The 20,874-nt window shown below is 39.7% G+C and overlaps 2 protein-coding genes across 2 annotated transcripts in view; one reads left to right on the top strand and one right to left on the bottom strand.

Moving 5' to 3' along the window:
• SPTA1 (spectrin alpha, erythrocytic 1) overlaps positions 1-12,271 on the top strand; it is a 98,330-nt gene extending 86,059 nt beyond the window's left edge. Inside the window, exons 49-54 of the mRNA XM_069062813.1 lie at positions 2,559-2,610; positions 6,061-6,248; positions 7,476-7,529; positions 8,088-8,234; positions 9,344-9,488; positions 11,941-12,271. Coding sequence (XP_068918914.1) covers positions 2,559-2,610; positions 6,061-6,248; positions 7,476-7,529; positions 8,088-8,234; positions 9,344-9,488; positions 11,941-12,060 — 706 coding nt within the window. The 3' untranslated portion in view covers positions 12,061-12,271. The remainder of the gene's footprint in view (positions 1-2,558; positions 2,611-6,060; positions 6,249-7,475; positions 7,530-8,087; positions 8,235-9,343; positions 9,489-11,940) is intronic.
• A 6,403-nt stretch (positions 12,272-18,674) lies between these two features.
• On the bottom strand, positions 18,675-19,616 carry OR10Z1 (olfactory receptor family 10 subfamily Z member 1). The gene has a single exon (XM_069062812.1). The coding sequence runs from the start codon at positions 19,614-19,616 to the stop codon at positions 18,675-18,677; it is 942 nt and encodes a 313-aa protein (XP_068918913.1).
• Between the last annotated feature and the right edge of the window lie 1,258 nt (positions 19,617-20,874).

Raw genomic sequence — 20,874 nt, 5'->3', positions numbered from 1 at the left:
CCCTCACACTGAGTAAATTATAAATTGAGACCAAAAAAAATGTTGCTCTGTTGTCACTTAGTTAGAACATGCCAGAGGGAGAATTTGAATCCAATTCTTTCTGAATCTACCCACCACATAACACGGTCCCATTTTATGGATGAGGAAATGAAGGTCAAAGAAACAAAGAAATTTAGCTAAGTCCACTTAATTAAGTGGCAGAGCCAGACTTCTGCACTCTAACTCCAGGGCTTTCTCCATATTGACCTAGTTTCTGCCCTCTGGAAAGTCACAGACAAATAAAGACAAGTAGGCATGTAATATTATAAGACAGGTAGGCATGTAACATCAAAACAATCAACTTATAAAATTCTTCACCATCACCATGGCAAAGTAGTGGAATTGCTCTGATCCCCAGTCTTCTCCACTTACCTTCTAGTGACAAAATGGTATCATAGAAGGAACTCTAGATTTAGAAACAGAGATTTTTTATTCTACTTCCATTTCCACCATTATCTGTTTGACCTTGGGCAAGATGTTTGGCTTCTTTGAGTCTAGATGTCTTCATTTGCAAAATGTGAATTACGACATTATCCTTTGTTTTTGGATTGTATAGAGCAAATATTAAAGTGACTGAAGAGTGCCTACTGGCTAGACTATGTTTATATTTAAGCCCAGCCCACAGAACTAATCTATCAGCAGACAGATCCTGGAGAGATGCTGCAGATAGACAATAAACTGAGACTGGGGTTGAATATAGGAGGAAGACAATGAATTGGATAGAATTTGAGAAACAGTAGTGTTTTCAGTGACTTTGAGCTTCTCCCTGAAACAAAATCCCGCCTTGTAAACAATCATATTCTTCTGGTATGCCTCTCTGGCTGCAATCAGGGAATACCAAAGCTTCTGGGAAATAGAAATTGCAGGTCACCCAAAGGGTAATGGAGAGATGCGTGGTGAGTGTAAATAGGTTGCAGCATGTTACAAATGATGAATTGCATCCACAAAAGTGGCATAGAAAAATCATCAAAGAAATGTTATCACCAGAAAAAGAGGTGGACTGGCCAAAGTATAAGGGGTGGGCAGCCCATATGCTGTATTAGTACTCATGTAACGTCAAAACAGCTAGAAAGAGATCCGTACCTGTCCCCTGGAGAGTCCAAGGAAGATTTATAGAAGGACAGGTATAAGATAGATTGAGAAGGCATGCCAGGGAGTACCTACCTTAATGAGATCACAGATCCATTCAAGTGTCATATTAGTTAAGATCCTGTATGAAAAGCATTTTGTCATTCTAAACTCTTATGCAAATTTGAGCTATTGTCATAATCTCAGGCACACCCTTCAAGTTCCATGAAACATCTATCAATCAACAAGCATTTATTTAATAAACACTTACTGTGTGACAGGCACTGTGATCAGCCCTAGAATACAAAGAAAAAACAAAAGGAGTCCCTGTTTTGAAGGGGTTTATATTTTCATGGGGGAAACAACATAAGTATAAATGTCTATTTCAAAGATAAACTGTTGTCCTTAGCCCTTCATTTATGAAGAGGACCAATGACATTATGGGTGATGATGACTTGTGCATGAACTGGATTAAAGTGAGGCAGAGTTGCACAAAGTCTTTAGTCTCAACCTTGATGACTCACATTAGGGAAAAAGTAGTTTTATAAAAGAAGGCTCTAGTTGCTAGAGGCTACTGAAAAAGGCCTCTTTTGGTGGTTCTTGAATTAGGTCTTAGAGGAAACCAAAGATTCTAAGCTTTGGAAGCTAGGAGGCAGAGCATTGCAGGCATTGGATGCAGCTAATATAGAGGAAGGGAGACAGAAGCTAAAGGTGTCAATTGAAGGAAAATAAGTAGGCTGGACTGTATGTATTGTGAGAAGGAGAATGTGTTAAAAGCCTAGAAAGATAGTAAGGAACCAGATTATAAAGAGCTAAAATGCCAATCAGTCAGTCAGCATTTATCCAGTAACTACTATGGACTAGGGGCCCATGGGTGGGGAACCTGTGACCTCAAGGTCACATGTGGTCACATGTGACCTCAAGGTCACAAGGTCCTAAAGCTTTTGGATTCAGTCAAAGGGCCTCACTTGAGGACCTAGAGGGCCACAGGTTCCACTCCTCTCTAGACATCGATATAGGCATTAAGGGTACAAATACAAAGAATGAAACAGCCCCTATGATGCCCATTTTGGTTTCTGTGACCTTAATTTCTACCCTTGATATCCACTGTAACCTGTTAGTATCAAAATAAAAATAAGAATTGGTAAGGGAAAGAGGGGGCACAGAGTGATTTGGAATTGTAGGAGCCCCATCCTAGGCTGAGCATGCTAGGAGCAAATCATCCTCTCTCGTTAATCCAGGAAAGCTTCTTAGGAAATGAGAATTTCAGGGATAATTGGAGCTTGGGGAAGATGTAAGGTAGGAGAACATTTTACATGCACAGTATAATTCAGGAAACAATGGGGAGCAGAAGAGGAGACACAAAAATGAAGAGGCTTTGAGCAGGTGAAACTCCACAGGCACCATCAGTCTCTATAATTTGTTACATTTTCCTCTGCTTTTCTGACTAGATCATTGCTCAAGGAAACTGGGACCCTGGAATCTCAGCTGGAAGCTAATAAAGTAAGTGCCTGCAGTGCCTGTGGCTGCTTGAATCACAGAGAGTAAGAAAGCCCTGCTTAGAGTGATGATCTGTTGCCTTCAACATGTTCAAACATTACATAAGCGGAAAAATTAGACTTATTGTGTTTGGACCCAGAAAAGAAACTTAGGAGCCTCCAGTGGGTACAAAGGTCATTTTGGGTTTTATGTCAGGCCATTCAAACCCAAATGGAAATGCCCCAAACTACTCTTTAATAATCAGAGCCTCCTCAAAGTGTGATGGACCACCTTGGGGGTGGCAGGTTCCCTCTTATAGATTTTCTGGAAGAGGTTGCATGACTGATAGCAGTAAGACTCAAGATTTTAAAATTTTGAATCATTTTCTTTTATATTAGCTGGTTGAGTCCTTAATTCTTCATTCTAATTCTTTTTCTTGCCTCCTTTTTAATAAGGTTTCTGAGCAATCTGAAGAAGGTTGGGCAAATCCTGTGATTCTCTGATCTAGTCAGTTTAATGGAAGGGGTTGGGAAAGGCTGAGGCAATGAGGTGTCACAGTGCACAGAGCACTGGGCTTGGAATCAGGGATATGCATCTTCCTGAGTTCAAATCTGGCCTCAGACACTTACTAGATTATGTGACCCTAGGCAAGTCACTTAACACACTATTTGACTCAGTTTTTCCTCTGTACAATGAGCTGGAGAAGAAACTAGTAGGCACTTCAGTATCTTTGCCAAGAAAATCCCAAATGGGATCAAGAAGGGTCAGAAATGACTAAAATGACTGAACAAATGGCAAAAATGGGAAAGGCTTCCTGTAGAAGGCGAGATTTTAGTTGAGACATAAAGAAAGCCAGGGGGTGGAGATGAGAAGAAAAGATCATTTCAATTGTGAGTGACAGCTAAGGGAAATGCCTAGAGCCAAGAGACTGTCTTGTTTATGGAGCAGCAAGTAGCTCAAGGGATACCAATGTGACACCTAGATCAATGTGGAGGTCTCACAACTCTGTTATTCAGTTAGTCATTGAAAAGATGGACTGAACTGAGAAATTATCTATTTCAACCACCTCATTTTCCAGATGAGGAACCTGAGGCCCTAAGAGGTACTTTCACAAAGTCACAAGTAGCCTCAGCCAGAATTTGAACCTCACTTTTGCTGTCCCTGAGGGAATGCTATTCCCACTATATTGTGCTATATATAAATGTTTATTCCCATGCTGGTTCCTCTTAAACCTAGGGCTATCTTCCTCTCATTGTCAGTCAATGTATGTCCAGAAAATGAAGACTGATTTTAGCATTAGCCAGATCCATTAGAGTGTTGTCAAATTCTGGACCCCCAAGCTAACATGTCAAAGATTTTTTTTTCCTCTTTCCCTTCTCTTATTACTAGATATTCAGATGAAAAGGCCTCCCTTTGTGGTATTATAAAGAGTATTTATGTGTTTATTCTGATAATACAAAGATATAGGCATAGGTCTTGTTAGAGATATAGATTTACATAGAGAGCTTTTTTTCTTTGTAATTAGCATTAAGAAGAATGATTGCAAAATATCATAAAATGTACTTCCAAATCAAAATGGAATGCTTTGGGGATAATTTAACATTGTGGATTGTTTGTCCCAAAATTTCTGTCCATTAGTTAGAATAACTCTCCCTATAAAAATAAATGAAAGTGAACTCTATGGTGGGAATATTATAGAATTCAAGGTTGGGGGAGAGAATAGCACTGACCTCACATCCTGTAGACTTTATGGCATGACCTATCAGAGGCTTTCCTTGTCTGCTCTAAGGAGGCTATTCCAGTCTAATTGGGTGGCAGAGTAATATAATGGAAAGAAAAAATTAGCCAGGGTAGATCAAAATGTCATATAGCCCCCAAAAGTTTTGGTGGAAGAAGCTGGTCATGAAGCTGGTCTGACTGTGATGGGTTATTCAAAGAACTTGCTGGGTGGTTGAGAAGATCTTCTGAGAGTTTAGACAGTAACTACTGGGTAGTTATCTTTAAATTGACAGAATATACATCATGGATGTCCCTCTACCATTTTCCCCCTTAGTTTATAACTATATGCTCTTTTCCAACTTTCATGGGGAAATAATGGAGATCCTAGATAATTGAGGACCATCAATCAACTGAAATGTGCTGGAATCCTATCTGCCTCTTGTCCCTCAATTCATGACATAGATAACTGTCAGACTAAGAGTTAGAAGGGACCTTTCTATTCATCTAGTCCAGTCTTTACCTGAAGCATGAATTCCCCCTGCCACATTTCTTATAAGAGGTCATTCAGTCTCTATGTTGGGAATTTCACTGCAGTCTGTTTGGTTCCCATAGTTTTAATTGCTAAGAGTTTTTCCTTAAAAAAAAAAGTCAAAACCAACCAACCAATCAATCAAATTGATCAAGTCAAATCTCAGTTCAATTCAGTGAACACTTATTAAGCACCACTATGTACCAGGCACTGTTTTCTATGTCAGCCCCCCGAATACTTGATATTTAGGATCCTGTGCATTCTAAACATTCTCTTCTCCAGCCTAAATAGCTGCAGTATGTTCCACCAATCCTGAGGTGTAACATTCTCCAATTCTTCCACTATCCTGGGGACTATCTTCTGGATAGTCAGTTAATTGACATGCTCTAGCTTATCTGTGTCCCTCCAGATACACAGCATCCCAGAACTGACCAGGAAGATTACAGTATCACTACCACTTCCTCCATCCCAGAAATTATCCTTGTCTTAATACAGCCTAAGGTCACAAGAACTTTTTTTCTCCTTATTTTTGTTTTTATTTTAAGCATCTTATGTATTAACATTGCTTCATATTAAGTTTGCTGTTAGCTAAGATCCTGATTTTTTTTTAAACATGGAATGTAAAAGATGTCTCTCTTTAAACTTGATAGGTAAAGTCGTTTTCAAATGTAAATGTGGGAATTTATGTTTATATTTATTTTTTAGGTCACAAGTTTAGACCTGCAAGAGACTACAGAAATCATTTAGTAACTTCTTTCCCTCACTGGACAGCTAGGTGGCATAGTAGATAGAGCACCAGGCCTGGAATCAGGAGGACCTGAACTCAAATTAGACACTTATTAGCTGTGTGACTCTGGGCAAGTCACTTAAACCCTGTTTGCCTCAGTTTCTCATCTATACAAGAAGCTGGAGAAGGAAATGGCAAACCATTCCAACATCTTTGCCAAGAAAACTCCAGCTGGGGTCATGAAGAGTCAGATGCAACTAAAAATGACTGAACAAAACCTGTAGTTGCCTAGAGCATTGAGAGGTTGAGTGATTTGCCCAGATTCACATAGAAGCAAGATTTGAACTAAGGTCTTCCTTGCTTCAAGGTAGGCATTGTGTCCATCACCCCAGGCTTCTGAGCAAAAACAGGACTAAGATACTCCAGTAGATATATCCATCCAGGTTGCTATCCCTCCATTGATAAATCTTAATCTTTCCCCACTCTTCTTCCTCTCCAGAGGAAGCAGAAGGAAATTCAGGTGATGAAGCGTCAGTTGAGCAAGATTGAGGACCTGGGGGATACTATGGAGGATGCTCTGATCCTGGACATCAAATACAGCACCATTGGCTTAGCCCAGCAGTGGGACCAGCTCCACCAACTAGGAATGAGGATGCAGCACAATCTCGAGCAGCAGATCCAAGCCAAGTACTGTGGGCCCATGGGAAATCTAGGAACTCTCCAGGCTTTGACTAGGCCTGGATGAAGGGATGAGAACTCCACGGGGTCTAGTGAGACACTGGGGGCAAACACACAGTGAATGGGAGAGGACAAGGAGCTTACCATGTAGAATGGAGAGCAAAGACTCAAAAGCTATTAGTACTGCCCTTTCAATGGAATTACTTTTTTGTGAGCACTTTGTAATGACCTGTATATTCTATCATAATTATAACAATATATGACATGTAAATAGAACTTTAAAGTTTTCAAAAATTATGTTATCTCATTAGAGTCTCATAATAGCATGAGCAATGTTTGATGAGTATAAGTATCCCCATTTTACAGATGAGGAAACTGAGGCTTATAGATGTTAAATAACCTGCCCATGGTCATGCATCTAATATGTGCTGGATGTGAGATTTGATCCCAGAGCTTCCTGATTTCCAGACCAGCATTCAGTCTCATATGTCATGATACCATTCAAAATGCTTTACACGCTTTATACATTCATAGAGATTCTTTTCAGGTGCAACTCAAGTGATTTGGGGCAGTATTTGATCCTGGCCTGAAACTTCTCCCAGATTCCTTATATTCTTAGCTTTTTGTTTCCTTAAGCTCAAGTGTAAGACCTCTCTGACTCACTTCCCTGAGGTCAAAATGGGTTCTAAGAGCTACATATAGGAGCTCCCCCTCCTACATATACCCAATAATCATATTGTAAACACTTAATAAATGCTTGTTAAATGATTCACTTTCCCACTCCTCAGTAATGTTGAAATAAAGTCAGTCAGAATCACCAGCATCAGGAAATTTCCAGTGCTGGTAGACTGAGAAATAGCAGTGAGAGACTGGATTAAATGGCTTCTCTAGTCCCTTCCATCTCCAAGATTCTTTAATTTCTATGATCTATGGATTTGGTTACTCTACCAAGTAGTAAGTTGTTTACAGTCTCAGTATCCCTGAACACTCTTTGTTTTTTTCTTCACTACAGAGTTATAGTCACCAGCTATAAATGCCACAAGGCCCTGATAGCTTTCCCAATTTTTATTTCATGACCCATGTGCCATTCTTATAATTGCTAGGGGAATCTGTTTTGCTCTCAAGTGAACTGATATTAGCAGATGGTTGTACTGTCTCTTTCCATGGGAGATAGTAGAGCTGGTAGGCATCCATGAGAAAATACTTTGTATGTGATGTTATGATTATTCATTGCAGGGACATGATTGGTGTAAGTGAAGAGACGCTCAAGGAATTTAGCACAACCTATCAGTAAGTATAAGACCAGGAGTATGCTGGTAAATATTTAACAGCTGTCTCGCTAGGAAAACATAAATGTACACAGCACACACTTTCAAGTTGAATCTGCTCCATTTAAATTGTCTTTATAATTTTCTAAAGTCTTGACAATTAGCAAAATCAAGACCTGATTTGTAGTGTTTGCTGATTTCCGACATATAAAGGTTTATGCTGAAAATTTCAGTTTACTTTCCCGAGCTGATACAAGTAGACTCCAGCTTGTTCCTGCATAAGAAGACCAGCATCCTCAAGACTGGAAGTATACAGTAGTTAGAGGAGAAAAGAAACTGCTCCTTTGAGATTTACTTCTAGCTGCTCTGTATATATCTTATATTACTTATTTATTTGCATGTTTTCTCTCGAATTTGAATGAACTCTATGTAAGAGCAGGAACTGATTTTTGCTTTTATTTGAAGCACCAGCCCTTGGCATAGTGCCTGACTCTTAGTAAGTGCTTAATAAATGATTGTTGACTACCTTACCTACTCTGGTCCATGAAGAAGTATCAGCATTAATTATCTTCTCATCCAGACACTTTGATGAGACCTTGACTGGACGACTGAGCCACAAAGAATTTCGGTCCTGCCTCAGAGGCCTCAATTACTACTTACCCATGGTTGAGGAAGGAGAACCTGAGCCTAAATTTGAAAAGTTCCTGGATGCTGTGGATCCTGGAAGGTAAGAAGCATGACAAGGATGGAAATTAAGGCAGTAATGGCAAGAAAGGAGTAAGAAGGGTCTCAGAAGGGATGAGAGAACAGATTATTTACTTACTCACTGGCCTTCTCCTCTAAGTAGGTAGGATGAAAGAAAGTGATGTGTTTTGAGATCCTTAGTTAGTTCTGAATCCCCTGATCCAGTTAGAGTATCAGGAGATACATTGTAGACTCCTAAAATTAATCACTATATTAGAAATGGACTTGGAGGTGACGATAGTACAACTAGAAGAAAGAAGAAATTATAGTGGACAATGGCAGGAGGGAGAGAGTGTGTGTGAAAAATGCAGTCATTTTTATTATACAATGTTATGGAAATGCTTGTTTTATTCCATACATTAAAATAAAATAATTTTTAAAAGAAATAAAAATGGAGTGGCAAGTATGAAAATTTGCAGAAAGAGGTAAAGTTAATGCCAGTTGTAAGCCTATTAAGTCAGTCATAATTATTAAAGATAACTTTGGTAATGAGCTCTGCCCCACTCTTTAAGGGGAGTGGAGGAAGGGAAATTGATGATTCAGCCCTGTCTATGAAGGGTCCTGTTTGTTCTGAAACTGTATAAAAATGGAGTCAGAAGCAGAATTAGAAACATGAGGACAGCAGGAGATTTCCATGGGGTTATACTCAGGGAGCCACATCAGTGGAAAAGGAAGATCTGTCCTAAGTTCATGAAGGGAGAAAGACATGTTATAGATTTAGTGAATGAGATCAAAGATCCAGTTGTCAAAAAGAATTTTAAAAGGGCCAAAGATAGAGGGCATGTCTACTGGAAGGGACCTGAGGTCAACTGACATCCTCATCTTACAGATGGTCACACATACAACAATGAGTTAGTGGGCTCCCAGGGAGCAAATAGAGCTGGAAGTCAAAGGCCAAGGTTAAGGTTACTACCTTTGGAATATGAAATTAGCTTTTATATTTTATCTTTGTGGCCAACTTTTCTCTCCACTATCCATGAGAACCAAGACAAAAGTTCTTCAATTCATGCTTTTTTGAAATTTAATGTGAGTTTTTCCTCTTGAGAAAGGACATAACTACTAAACTATTCCCTTCCCAACTCTCTCCCCCAGGAAGGGCTACATCTCACTGGAGGAATATACCTCATTCCTGATTGACAAGGAGTCAGAGAACATTAAATCCAGTGAAGAAATTGAGAATGGCTTCCAGGCCCTGGCTGAGGGTAAAGCTTACATCACAAAGGACGACCTGAAACAGGTCAGACTCTGCAACCCATCCCCTTCTTCTCCATTCCTGCACCCACCTCCCTCACATACCATCTGAATGTAGACCTCAGCCCTCTCGCTTGAGTGACTAGCACTATTTACTTTTTGGTCTCTGGTTTCTTCTACCAGGTCATCCTACACATAGCTGCCAGAATAACTTGGGTAATGCACCAGAAAGAGTTTTGGATTTAGAGGAAACATAACTTACAAACTATGTGACCTTGGGCAAAGCACTTACTTCTGTGGGCCTCAGTTTCCTCTTTCATTAAATGAGGAGGTTGGACAGCTAGATGATCTCTAAGGTCTCTTCTCTTCCATTTTAAATCTATGCTCCTATGAACCAGTATTCACTTATGTGCCTCTCCCACACAAGAACACAATTTAGCTCCCTTCTGACTGTCATATCAAATTTGAACCCTTCCTCGTTTTCTGTACAGATTCTCCCCTAATTGAACCCCATTACTCTTATTATTTAATTATGCTAATCTTTATGATCTGTATAAAAGTTCTTGTATACTCTCAAAATCTCTGAACCCTTCTGCATTTATTTTAAAGATCTCCATCACCACTCCCCACAAATTGGACTCTATTAAATTATTACATACTGTCAAATGATCTGAACCTTTCTGTATTTGTTTTAAAGATTCCTCTCCCCAGCTGTACTCCATTACCTTTATTTATTAATTATACTAATCTTTGTGATCATTAATATCTATGATCAGTGTGTATTTTCTTAAGATTTAGTTAGAAGGCTTTTCCAATATCCCCTGAGCTACCCATTTTTCAGATGAGGAAACCGAGACTCAAGAAAGACAAAAATGATTTGCCTGAGCTCCTACTTGCCCAAGGTAGTGATAAGATAAGGTAAGGTAAAGTAAGGTAAGGTAAGGTAAGGTAAGGTAAGCTAAGGTAAGGTAAGGTAAGGTAAAGTTAGGTAAGGTAAGGTAAGGTAAGGTAAGTTAAGGTAAGGTAAGGTAAGGTAAGGTAAGTAGCTCTCGAGATCCAGGGAGCCAGAATTTGGACGAAAGTCTTCTGACTCCATATCCAGTACTCCTGCTACAACACCATCATGCATGGTCAACAAACTTCCCACACCCTGCACCTGACTTGCTTCTGAGCTTTTATATAGATCACCCCCTCTCCATGCGAAATTTTGCCCCTTCTCTTTCCTGATTATATTCTAAGTCTTCTTCTGTTTTTGTTTGGATTTTTTTTGGTGAGGATCAATTCAATTTCTAGATATCTAGTTGGGTTAGTGATCTCCAAGTGAACCAGTGTGATTTTAGCCCTGATGCCTATGTTGTTTAAGTGCTTCTTTATCAGCCTTTCCTGGTCATTTCTGCACAGATTCTAAATACTATTTCCTCTTTGCTCTCTCACATGGCCCCTGTACCAAAAGCTCTAGACTAAGCACTGAAGAGATGTCCAGAAGGATAAAAGGAATGACTAAATGAAAAAGCACGGATGATTATTATGAGTCAAGCACAGTAGGAAGCTCTTAGTATATAAATTGGAAAATGGGATCGTCCCTGGACTAATGGAGCTCATATTCTAAGCTTATCAACAAATATTAGATAGTTCACCTACAGAGTAGATGCAAAGACTCTAAATTTCTAGGGGTAGGTGAGGTGTATGGCAAGGTCCAAGAGTTCTTAGGTTATGTAATGATGCAGATCAGATAAAAGTACATGGGGTTTGGAAGGTATAGAAACTAATCCAATGGTATGGTCCCAGAGACTTTAGAATGGAAAAGCAAGAGAAAGGGTTAGCCATGGAAATGCTACATATTACCAGTAGGATCATAGTTGGTGACTCCCTGCTTATTCAAGTGGTTTGAACAGCCATGTATGTCCCAAAGGCAGAGGTCCCTATATATAATTCATTGGAAAGGTAGGTGGTAGACCTGAGGGTCTGTGTGAAATGAAGATTCTGGATTTTTTTCCCATAAGGGTGAGGATTAGTATTCATTCAGGGAAAGGAAGGGAGTGGAGATATTGGAAGGAAGATTAGGGAAGAAAGGAAAATACAAAACTTGTTCTACCAGGGTCTTGGGTGGGGCAGAGGGGGAGAGAGAAGGGATGAGAAAGGAGGAAGCCATGGCTTTTTCCTTCAAGTTGCTCCTTATCTGATTGGGGAGACATAGAGAAAGTAACAGATATTGAAAAGACAAATGTAAAGGAATAGTCTATAGATTGTATATATGAAAGTTCATGGGATAGGGATTAATGCAATGGCCTGGCACTTGAGGTTTTATCACTTGGACAAGGTGAGCTTGAGGAATTTCAAGGCCATCTTAATTTTTAGGTGTAGGGTTAGTGGGAGAGGTTAGTGAAGGGAGAAATAGAGGTATCTCTCACATCTGTTGCTGCTTCCATCACTAAGCTTGGAGACTGAAGTAACCATTTTCCCTAGGATGCCTGTCACCACAACTCTTTCTCTTCCAGGCCCTCACTCCAGAGCAGGTACAATTCTGTGCCTCACGAATGCAGCCCTATACAGATCCTCGTGGCCGTACTGCTGGCTATGACTATGTTGGATTCACAAATTCATATTTTGGTAACTGATAAGAAGATCCTGATGTGACTAGGGAAGGAGAAGGATGCTCAAAGAGTATATTTTATACTCTGTCAAGACCCTGGATATTTTCAAGAACTACAGATTCAGGTGTATTTTGAGTCACTGTGGGGAAAAAAAGGGGGTGGGGATGTGTGGATTTGTAAAGCTAAGATCTCCCTTTGTATGAGATGACTTGAATTAAAGTCCTGCTGATCCAAACTGGGAATTTGTGCTTTCTAGAATTAATGAATTCATGGCTAAGTACAAATAGATCTTTTGTCTCCCTAATAAAGAAGTTGATATAGATAATCACCAAATAATTTCCATTTAATACTGGAACACATTTTTGTTTTTATCTTTGGCATATCATTTTAAGACAGTGTGACCTAGAGGAACCTGGTTAAGGACTGATAAAATTAAAGGCTCATATCTTTAAAACCAGCTTCCTCTGGAAAGTGAAGTCATCTCCAATGACACTACAAGATGGTTAAGGACCCCTACCCAATAGTGTGTGAATAGGTCCCTTGAACTCACTGAGTGTAACTGATTGAGTCAAGGTAATTAGAGATTGGAAACATATCCTTCGGCTTGGGCCTATAAAATAGAGCAAACCGATGTGCCAAAGATGACAGATCCCGAGAGAACTAAGCACAAGCAAAAAACCAGACTAGACTAGGGTCCTTGGTAGAAGGTAAGCCTGCCTCACCAAATTGCCTACCCTCATCTGACCCTAGATATATGTGAACAACTAGAGGCAACTGTAAAACAATGGCCACTCCCAACCTCCACCTCTAAGAGAGAAGAGGAGTTCTACTTAAATCCCTGGATCTAGCCTCTTAGGCAAGGAGAAGGCTTGGTCTTGATCAGCACTCAGTTACTTGATCTAGTACTGAGGAAAGAATTGGATTTCCACTCAAGGACCCAAACCAAGCCTTTAGGAGAGAAGAGTAATAAGAATGGCCTAGACATGAAGGAGCAAACTTGGGACCTTGGACTTCATTAATGACCTCCAATGGGAAGGGAGTTGAATCTTTAGCAATCTCAAATACAAAATTCCCTTTTCATGGGAACCTTAAATCTTAGGGTAACATTCTAAGTCTGGTAGACTATACTGGTATCTCACGGAAGGTGATATTCATCAGAAGCAGAAGAAGAGTTGGCTTGACTACTTATTGCCTATTGAGAGGTGTGTGTGTGTGTGTGTGTGTTGCCTTCTTTCTTTGGGACTGAGGGATTCCTGGTATGATACAATAATACAGCAAACCTTTATTATATGCCTACTATATACTGCAGTAAGTATTGGGGATAAAAATAAGAAAAAAGAAAGTTCCTGCCCTCAAGAAACTTACAATCTAATGGGGGAGGAGATAACACAAAAGGAAGCTGAAAAGATTGGGAGGAGGGCAGAAAGGAAACTGTTTTGATAGGTAGACCTATTTTTTTCCCCTTTGGACCAAACTCTACCTTTATAGACCTGAGTCCAAGGGATCAAGACAAATCTACAAAAGTCATCCCTCAGTCATCTTCAATAACATTTCAATGGCTCAGTAGTCCAAGGGTCTATCAACACTATCAACACCCCAACAAAGCAATGTCTTTGATGTCACCATCAGCATGTAAAGTAGAATGCAAAACACTGGGCATGGTGTCAGAAAGCTGAGACAATCCTAGCTCTATGGGGTTACTGCCTAAATGACTTTGGATGAGTTGCTCATCCTCTTTAAGCTTCAGTTTCCTCATCTGTAAAATGAGGGAATCAGATGACTTGGTGCTCCCTAATGCCCCTTACAGCCCTCAATCTATTATTTCAGGATGTTGACATAAAGTCCTTCCCTTCCAAAGGCAGATGTCTTCAGAGACAAAGAGCATCATGTCATTGCACAAGTCCTGGTCACATCCTCCACATAATTCTGCTTCATTACTGAAGTACCTCATAAATTACAAAGGTCTTTCACATATGGTCTCATTTGATGATCCCAACAATCATGTGGGGTAGGCAGACAGGTATTATTTTCTCTGTTTTCCATAGATAATGAAAAGGTATTAAAAAAAAACCAAAGTGGTTTACTGATGCTTACACAGATGGTAAACTATGAAGCCAGTACTCAAACCTGGGCCTTCTGCTTCCAAGTATATACTACACATACAAACAACATAATGGACCTACAGACTGAGATCCCAATGCTGAGGCTTTTCCCTGGCTTTCTGCTAAATGTTTCCGTGATCCCTGTTTCACAATGACATTGTATGGTATTGCCTTTCAGAATAATACAAAACCCTAGTCTAAAAGTCTGTCTATCTCTCTCTCTGTCTCTGTTTGCCTTTCTATATCTCACTCTCTTCTGTTTCTGTCCCTCTGCCTTTTACTCTCCCTCTCTGATTTTTTTCTCTCTTCTCTTCTTTCTCTTACACATACCCACAAATGGACACAGGAGCAGAGGATAATAGATCTAGAGCTGGAAAAGACCTTAGGCATCATCAAGTCTAATGACCTTATCTTACTGGTGAGGAAACTGAGGTATGGGGAAATTAAATGAATTGACAAGGGTCACACAGTAAGTTTCAAAAATAGGATCTGAAGCGAGGTCTTCCTGACTCTAGGGCAATCTCCATTATACCACATGTTGTTGTTGTTGTTCAATTGTTTGACCATTTCTGACTCTTTGTCATCTTGTGGAGTTTTTTTTTTTTACAGAGATATGGGAGTGATTCAACATTTTCTTTTCTGTAAGCAGAGGTTAAGTGAATTGTCCAGGGTCACATGGCTAGAAAGTGTCTGAGTTCACATTTGAACTCTGGTATTTCTAACTCCAGACCCAGTGTTTGTTCTATGGTGCCACTTAGCTGCTCCATATCATACATATCTACATCATAAAACTGAGAGAATAACAGATTTTCTAGATCTTCTAGTCTAAGCCCCACATTTTATAGGTGAGGAAACAGACATAGAGAGCTTAAGCACAATTTAAAATTTTATTTAGATGAGAGGATTCTGGGAAGAATGTGGATTAGATCAGAAAATTCCAAGTTCTCAAGATTTTCCCCCACAAAAGAGATGAAATAGTGCCTTAGGGTGAGCATAGAATTGTAAAAGTAAGTAAGAGCAGGGGAAAACAGGCATCCTCTTGGGACAACTGGAGAAGATCTGAAAAAAATCCAGGATGAGTTTGTGTCCCTGGGAAGAATAAACACCTTCAGGCTAGGTCCTAGGTCTCCTTAAACAACAAGCAGTAAACCCTGGCTTTGGCTTGGTTGGGAGGATGCCTTAGCCCAGCCACAGGAACTTTTACCCCCAGGACAGTGAGAGGAATAAAGTGTCTGAGTGGGAGATCAAAGGAACCTCTGCTGACAAGGAATGCCAGATCCAACTGTGCTGCAACCAGAAGCAGTGGGATAGGGATGCCATTGACTGTGGGCACTTACAGGGAGCTGAAGGTCTTTGTTCCAGTACCAGACCAGAGGGGAGAACTGAAGAAGGATCTGTGGCTAGAGGCACTATCCTCCATGCCCCAGGACTAGAGGTGATTATAAAAACTAAGCTATTACATTTTTTTTTTAATGCACAGACAAAGGAGAAAGAATCTAACCATAGAGAGTTCCTATGGGAATAGAGAAGACTGGAGTTCATCTTCAGAGGAGGATAGTGAAGCAAAGAAACCCTCTTCTATCTCAAAGAGTAATGTCAAATGCTGATCTGACCCCCCCAAAAAACACAGAAGAATTAAAAAAAATCTTTAAAAATCAAATGAGAGAGATTGAAGAAAAACAAAAAATAAAAATAAGAACAATACAAGATAAACAAGATTACAAAAAAAGTCAACCAGTTAGAAAACAAAATCCAGAATCTTAAAGAAGAAAACAACTTCTTGAAAATCAGAATTGTGGAAGGCGAAGTCAGTGAAGTTATAAGAGATCAAGAAATAATAAAACAAAATATAAAGAATGAAAAAATAGAAGAGAATGTGAAAAATCTCAAGAAAACCAACTGATTTGGAGGACAATTCAAGAAGAGAAAATGTAAGAATAATTGGACTAATTGGAAGTTATGTTAAAAAAGAATCTTGATACAATAACAAAGAGATATTTTTAATTATCCTGAAGCATTAGAACAAGAGGGGAAAATAGAAATGAAAAAAAAAAACGCGCCAATCCCCACCTGAAAAATATCCCATGAGAAAAACCCACTGGAATGTTATAGTCAAATTGAAACATCTAGCACAAGGCTAAGATGTGACAAGTAAAAAGAAAAAAAAACAATTTAAATATGACAGTACCACAATTAGAATCACACAAGACCTAGCAGCAGTGACCCTGAAAGACCACAGGTCTTGGAACATTATATATCAAAGAGCAAAAGAACTGGGGTTCTCACCGAAAATATCATACCCAGCAAAGCTAAGAATCATCCTGACTGAAAAAAAAATGAACATTCAATGAACTTTCAGACTTTCAGGACTCTGTTTAAAAAATAAAAAAACAGAAGATCTGACATGTGATAGTCAAGATAAATATAAGATATATACCAAAACTAATTACAAGGGACTCAATAAGGACAGATTATTTAACTTTTATGTATGTAAAACAAATGTCTAAGATTGTTATTAGTAATTAGTTTGTAAGAAAGATTGAGGTATATCTGAATATGATATGACTTTAAAAATTAAAACTCTTTAGGAACAGCTAGAAAGGATAATTATCTTACACAAATAAATTGTGAGAGTAAGAACAAGCACAGAAGAATTAGATGGGGGAGGAAGGCTGTTAGTTCTGAAAACCTACTTTCATAGGCAATAGGTTCAAGAGGGAACAATACATATATATCTATAAAAGTATAAAAGTCTCCTAAATTCAGAAAGTAATAAATGCTAAGGCAATAGGGAGTGGGGAGAGGATAAGGGAGGTATCACTAGAGCGGAGGGGGAGGGATAAAGGGGGATATAGAAGAGTGTTTAGATTAATGGGAATGGGAGGATAAGGGAGGGATATAAGGGTAGGTCAAGTAATTGGAGGGCAAGGTAGCAGATAGAAGTAAAGTAGAGGAGTCAGGAGAGATAGGAAATAAGAGATACACACAAACATAAAAACAAAGATCAGGAGTAGAATTTCTTAGGGAAAATATGTCTTTATATGTATGAATGTGTGTATATGTATACATGTATATATGTAGCATATAAATATATCCATATATAAATATATTCAACTTTAATTGTAGCCTTCTGGAATAGGGGGGTAAAAGGGGAGAACAAAGTAATGTATTCAAGTCTAAGATAAATAAAGCGGAAAAAATTAAAATTTTATTTAATTAATCCTGCAGTAAATGTCTTGAAGCCCAGATTGAGGAAGTAACTAGAGGAATATTGGGAACTAAGCACTTCAAGGATAGGTATCTACCCTTTCAAGAGTCAACTCAATGACAGTGAGTCGGTACCTGTAGAAGGATTGGGGCTGGAAGAGGAGAGTACTGGAAAGGAGATAAGTGGAGTTGGATACATAGATTAACTCCTATACACCTCAGCATGACACATGAGACAGGAGTAGAATCCACAGAGAATCAATCAGGCTAGAGCTAGAAAACACCTTAGAGATTATTTTGTCCTTTCCTCACATTTCATATAAGGAAATGGAAACCCAGGGAGGTAATGTGTGGCTGAAACTGAAAATAATAATGAATAATAATAACCAATGTGTATTTCATGCTTTATGATTTTCAAAGCACTATAGGAACATATCTCATTTAATCCTCATAACAGCCCTGCCTTGGGTGCTACGTGCATTATCACCACCATTCTACATGTGAGGAAACAGAATTCAAAGATTAAGTAATTTGCCCCCTGCTTGTCTAGTTGGTTACTGTCAGAGTCAGAATTTTATTAAACGTGATGAGGCTTATTATATAAGCAGCTTGCCTTTTTCCATTCTAGGTCATAGGATCATACATTTAGAATAAGAAGGAGCCTTTTTAGAGGTAATTTATTCTCACCCCTTATTTTATAGAGGAGTCAACTATAGCCTAGAGATTTAAGTGATTTGCCCAAGGTCACACAGGTGATAGTCAGTAGTGCCCAGACTCAAATCCAGGTGTTCTGACTTCAGATCTAATGTTCTTTCTTCTGCATCACACTGCTTCCAAACAGACTCCAAGAGTTTAGAAGAGCAATCAGGGGAGGAACCTATTCTCCTTTGGAGCGAGTCGGGACCAAAGCAGTAATTGCCTGAATCCCAGACAATTCAATGACTTCTATCTTGAAGATGTGCCCAGCCTTCTGAGAAAATTATCCTGCTCAGGCCTTCCATAATAATAGCTTACAATTCTCTATCACTTTAATGTTTACAAAGTTTTTTTTTTCCCTCACATTAGCCCTGGTGCAAATATTTTATCACCATTTCACAGATGAGGAAAGTGAGGAACAAAAAAGTTAGATACCTGTGGTCACATAGAAACGAAGTCTCATTACTGGGATTCAGATCCAGTAATTCCATCCAACAAATATTTTAAAATACTCAGAATGTATTCAACTTTGGGGTTCAAAGAAGAATAAAAAACAATTCCTGCCTTAAAGAAGCTTACATTCCATTCCAACTTCAGCCTTCTTTCCACTATATTAGGCTACCTTCCTTAACCTCATCTTTTCCCCAGAAGTTTCCCCTGGAGGGCATTCTTAAAGGCAGCCTGTACAGCCCGGTTCCTCAGACTATAGACAATGGGGTTGAGGAGTGGGGTCACTACCGTATACGTGACTGCAATGAGTTGATCCCGCTCTAGCGAGTAGCTAGCCTTGGGCCGAAGGTACATGAAAGAAGCACAGCCATAATGCACAATGACCACAGTGAGGTGGGAAGCACAAGTAGAGAAGGCCTTTTGTTTCCCCTTTGCAGAGGGTATTTTCAGAATGGTCACCAAGATGTTGGCATAGGAGATGGTTATGAGTGAAAAAGAGACCAGGAGGACCAGAAGGCTGAGGATAAGGATCCCCAGCTCACTCGTGCCAGTGTCTCCACAGGCCAGGCTCAGCACTGGAGGGGTGTCACAGAAGAAGTGGTGTATTTCGTGGGAGCCACAGAATGGGAGTCGAAAGATAATTAGTGTCATCCCCATCCCTATGAGATACCCACTGAGGAAAGAAGTGCCAATTAGTTGGGTGCAGAGAGTGGGGTGCATACGGCTAGCATAGTGGAGTGGGGCACAGATGGCCACATACCTGTCAAAGCCCATCACTGCCAGGAGGAAGCAATTAGTGCAGGCCCAGGAGGCAGAGAAGTCCATCTGGACAGCACAACCAATGTAGGAGATGGCCTGGCTCCCAACTGCCAGATTTGAAAGTAACTTGGGGATGATCCCCAGAGTGTAGCAGGTTTCAGAGAAGGAGAGGACAGAGAGGAAAAGGTACATGGGGGTGTGAAGGTGACTGTCCAGTCGAATGATGACAATGATGAAGACATTGCTGGTCAGGGTGATGAGGTAGAGGAAGAGGAAGATGGCAAAGAGCAGGAACTGCAGGTTTCCAAAGCTGGAGAAGCCCAAGAAGACAAAGTCCCTCCAAGTGGTTTCGTTGCATAGCCCCATCCTGAGTACAAGGAAGAAAAGCAGGTTTTCCTCAGAGTCTGTCTGACTATGTACTCTGTAAGGGAAACCTACCTTGCCAATGAAACTAGGGCTGGCTGCAAGAAGAAATTGGGGAGCCTTCCTTCCCACAGCCTGTGGAGTCCTAGGGATGAAGACCTGACTCTAGAATATTAGTCAAAAATTAGGGTGTTATTTTTATGTAAAACAAATAGGCATATAACTGTACTCACACTTATTTACACAAATGCACATACATGCACACATAGAAATGGATATATGCCACAGATATAAAATCAAAGCTTGCTAGGAATAAAAATTTTCTTAGAATCACCTAACCCGACTCCTTCATTTGCAGATGAGAAAACTGAGGGCCAGTGAGTAACTTGCCCAAGGTCATACCAGTACTTGGAGACAGAAACAGGACTTCTCATTCCAATTTAATAATAATAATTAACAATAATAATAATGCCCTTTGCACCCCTCTTCTTCTCTGGCCACTCACAGACTTAGCACAGGAGACTATTTATCACCACAGTCAAAATACAATGCAGGGACATAGAGTTTGTTACTTAGGGCTTCTCTTTCTTTTATTTTCTTTAGGAGGGATGAGGGAATAAGGGGAGAGGGAGCTGCTGAGATCATTATCCCCCTTGCTTCCTGTTGCAAAGAGAATACCCGAAGGGTCTGAGGGAGCTCCAGGGCCCACGTTGGCTGAGAGCCAGACCTGCTGACTCCCCAGTTCAGTGCCCCAATAATCAGACTCTGTTGTCTCTAGAATAAACATTTTCCATGCTGTGTCAGAAGCTGGTAAGACACATTGGAAAGAGCACAGAATTTGGAGACAGATAACCTGGATTAGAATCCTTGTTTTCCTATTTTTGTATCCTTGGACACCTCTCTGGGCTTGGGTTTTTTATTTATAAAATGATGTGGTTGGTCCAGATAATCTCTAAGTTCTCTCTCAAGTCAAGATCCTATGACCCTGGTGTTCATAACTGTCATGCTTTTGATAGTACTCTCCAAAACTATCAAATATGAAATTATATATGAATGGACAAAAAGCTGATTATATGTAGCAGCATTTTTACTGCAAAAATAGATTTGTTTCTGTTTCACTCCAAAATTTCCTTAACCCCCTTTACTCCAAGATCTATGCCATACACCCAGTTTTCTCAGATCAGAATTTCTCAGTTCTGTCTACTTCAAGCCCCAAAGCATTCCAATGTCAAATTAGTTTGGGAAACACTGCTCTAAAGAG

This window comes from Petaurus breviceps, unplaced genomic scaffold, assembly GCF_028583685.1.
Source record: "Petaurus breviceps papuanus isolate PSGF00001 unplaced genomic scaffold, PetGlider_PUasm1.0 90510, whole genome shotgun sequence".
Classification (NCBI taxonomy): Eukaryota; Metazoa; Chordata; class Mammalia; order Diprotodontia; family Petauridae; genus Petaurus; species Petaurus breviceps.
This window is presented reverse-complemented; position numbering and strand designations above follow the sequence as displayed.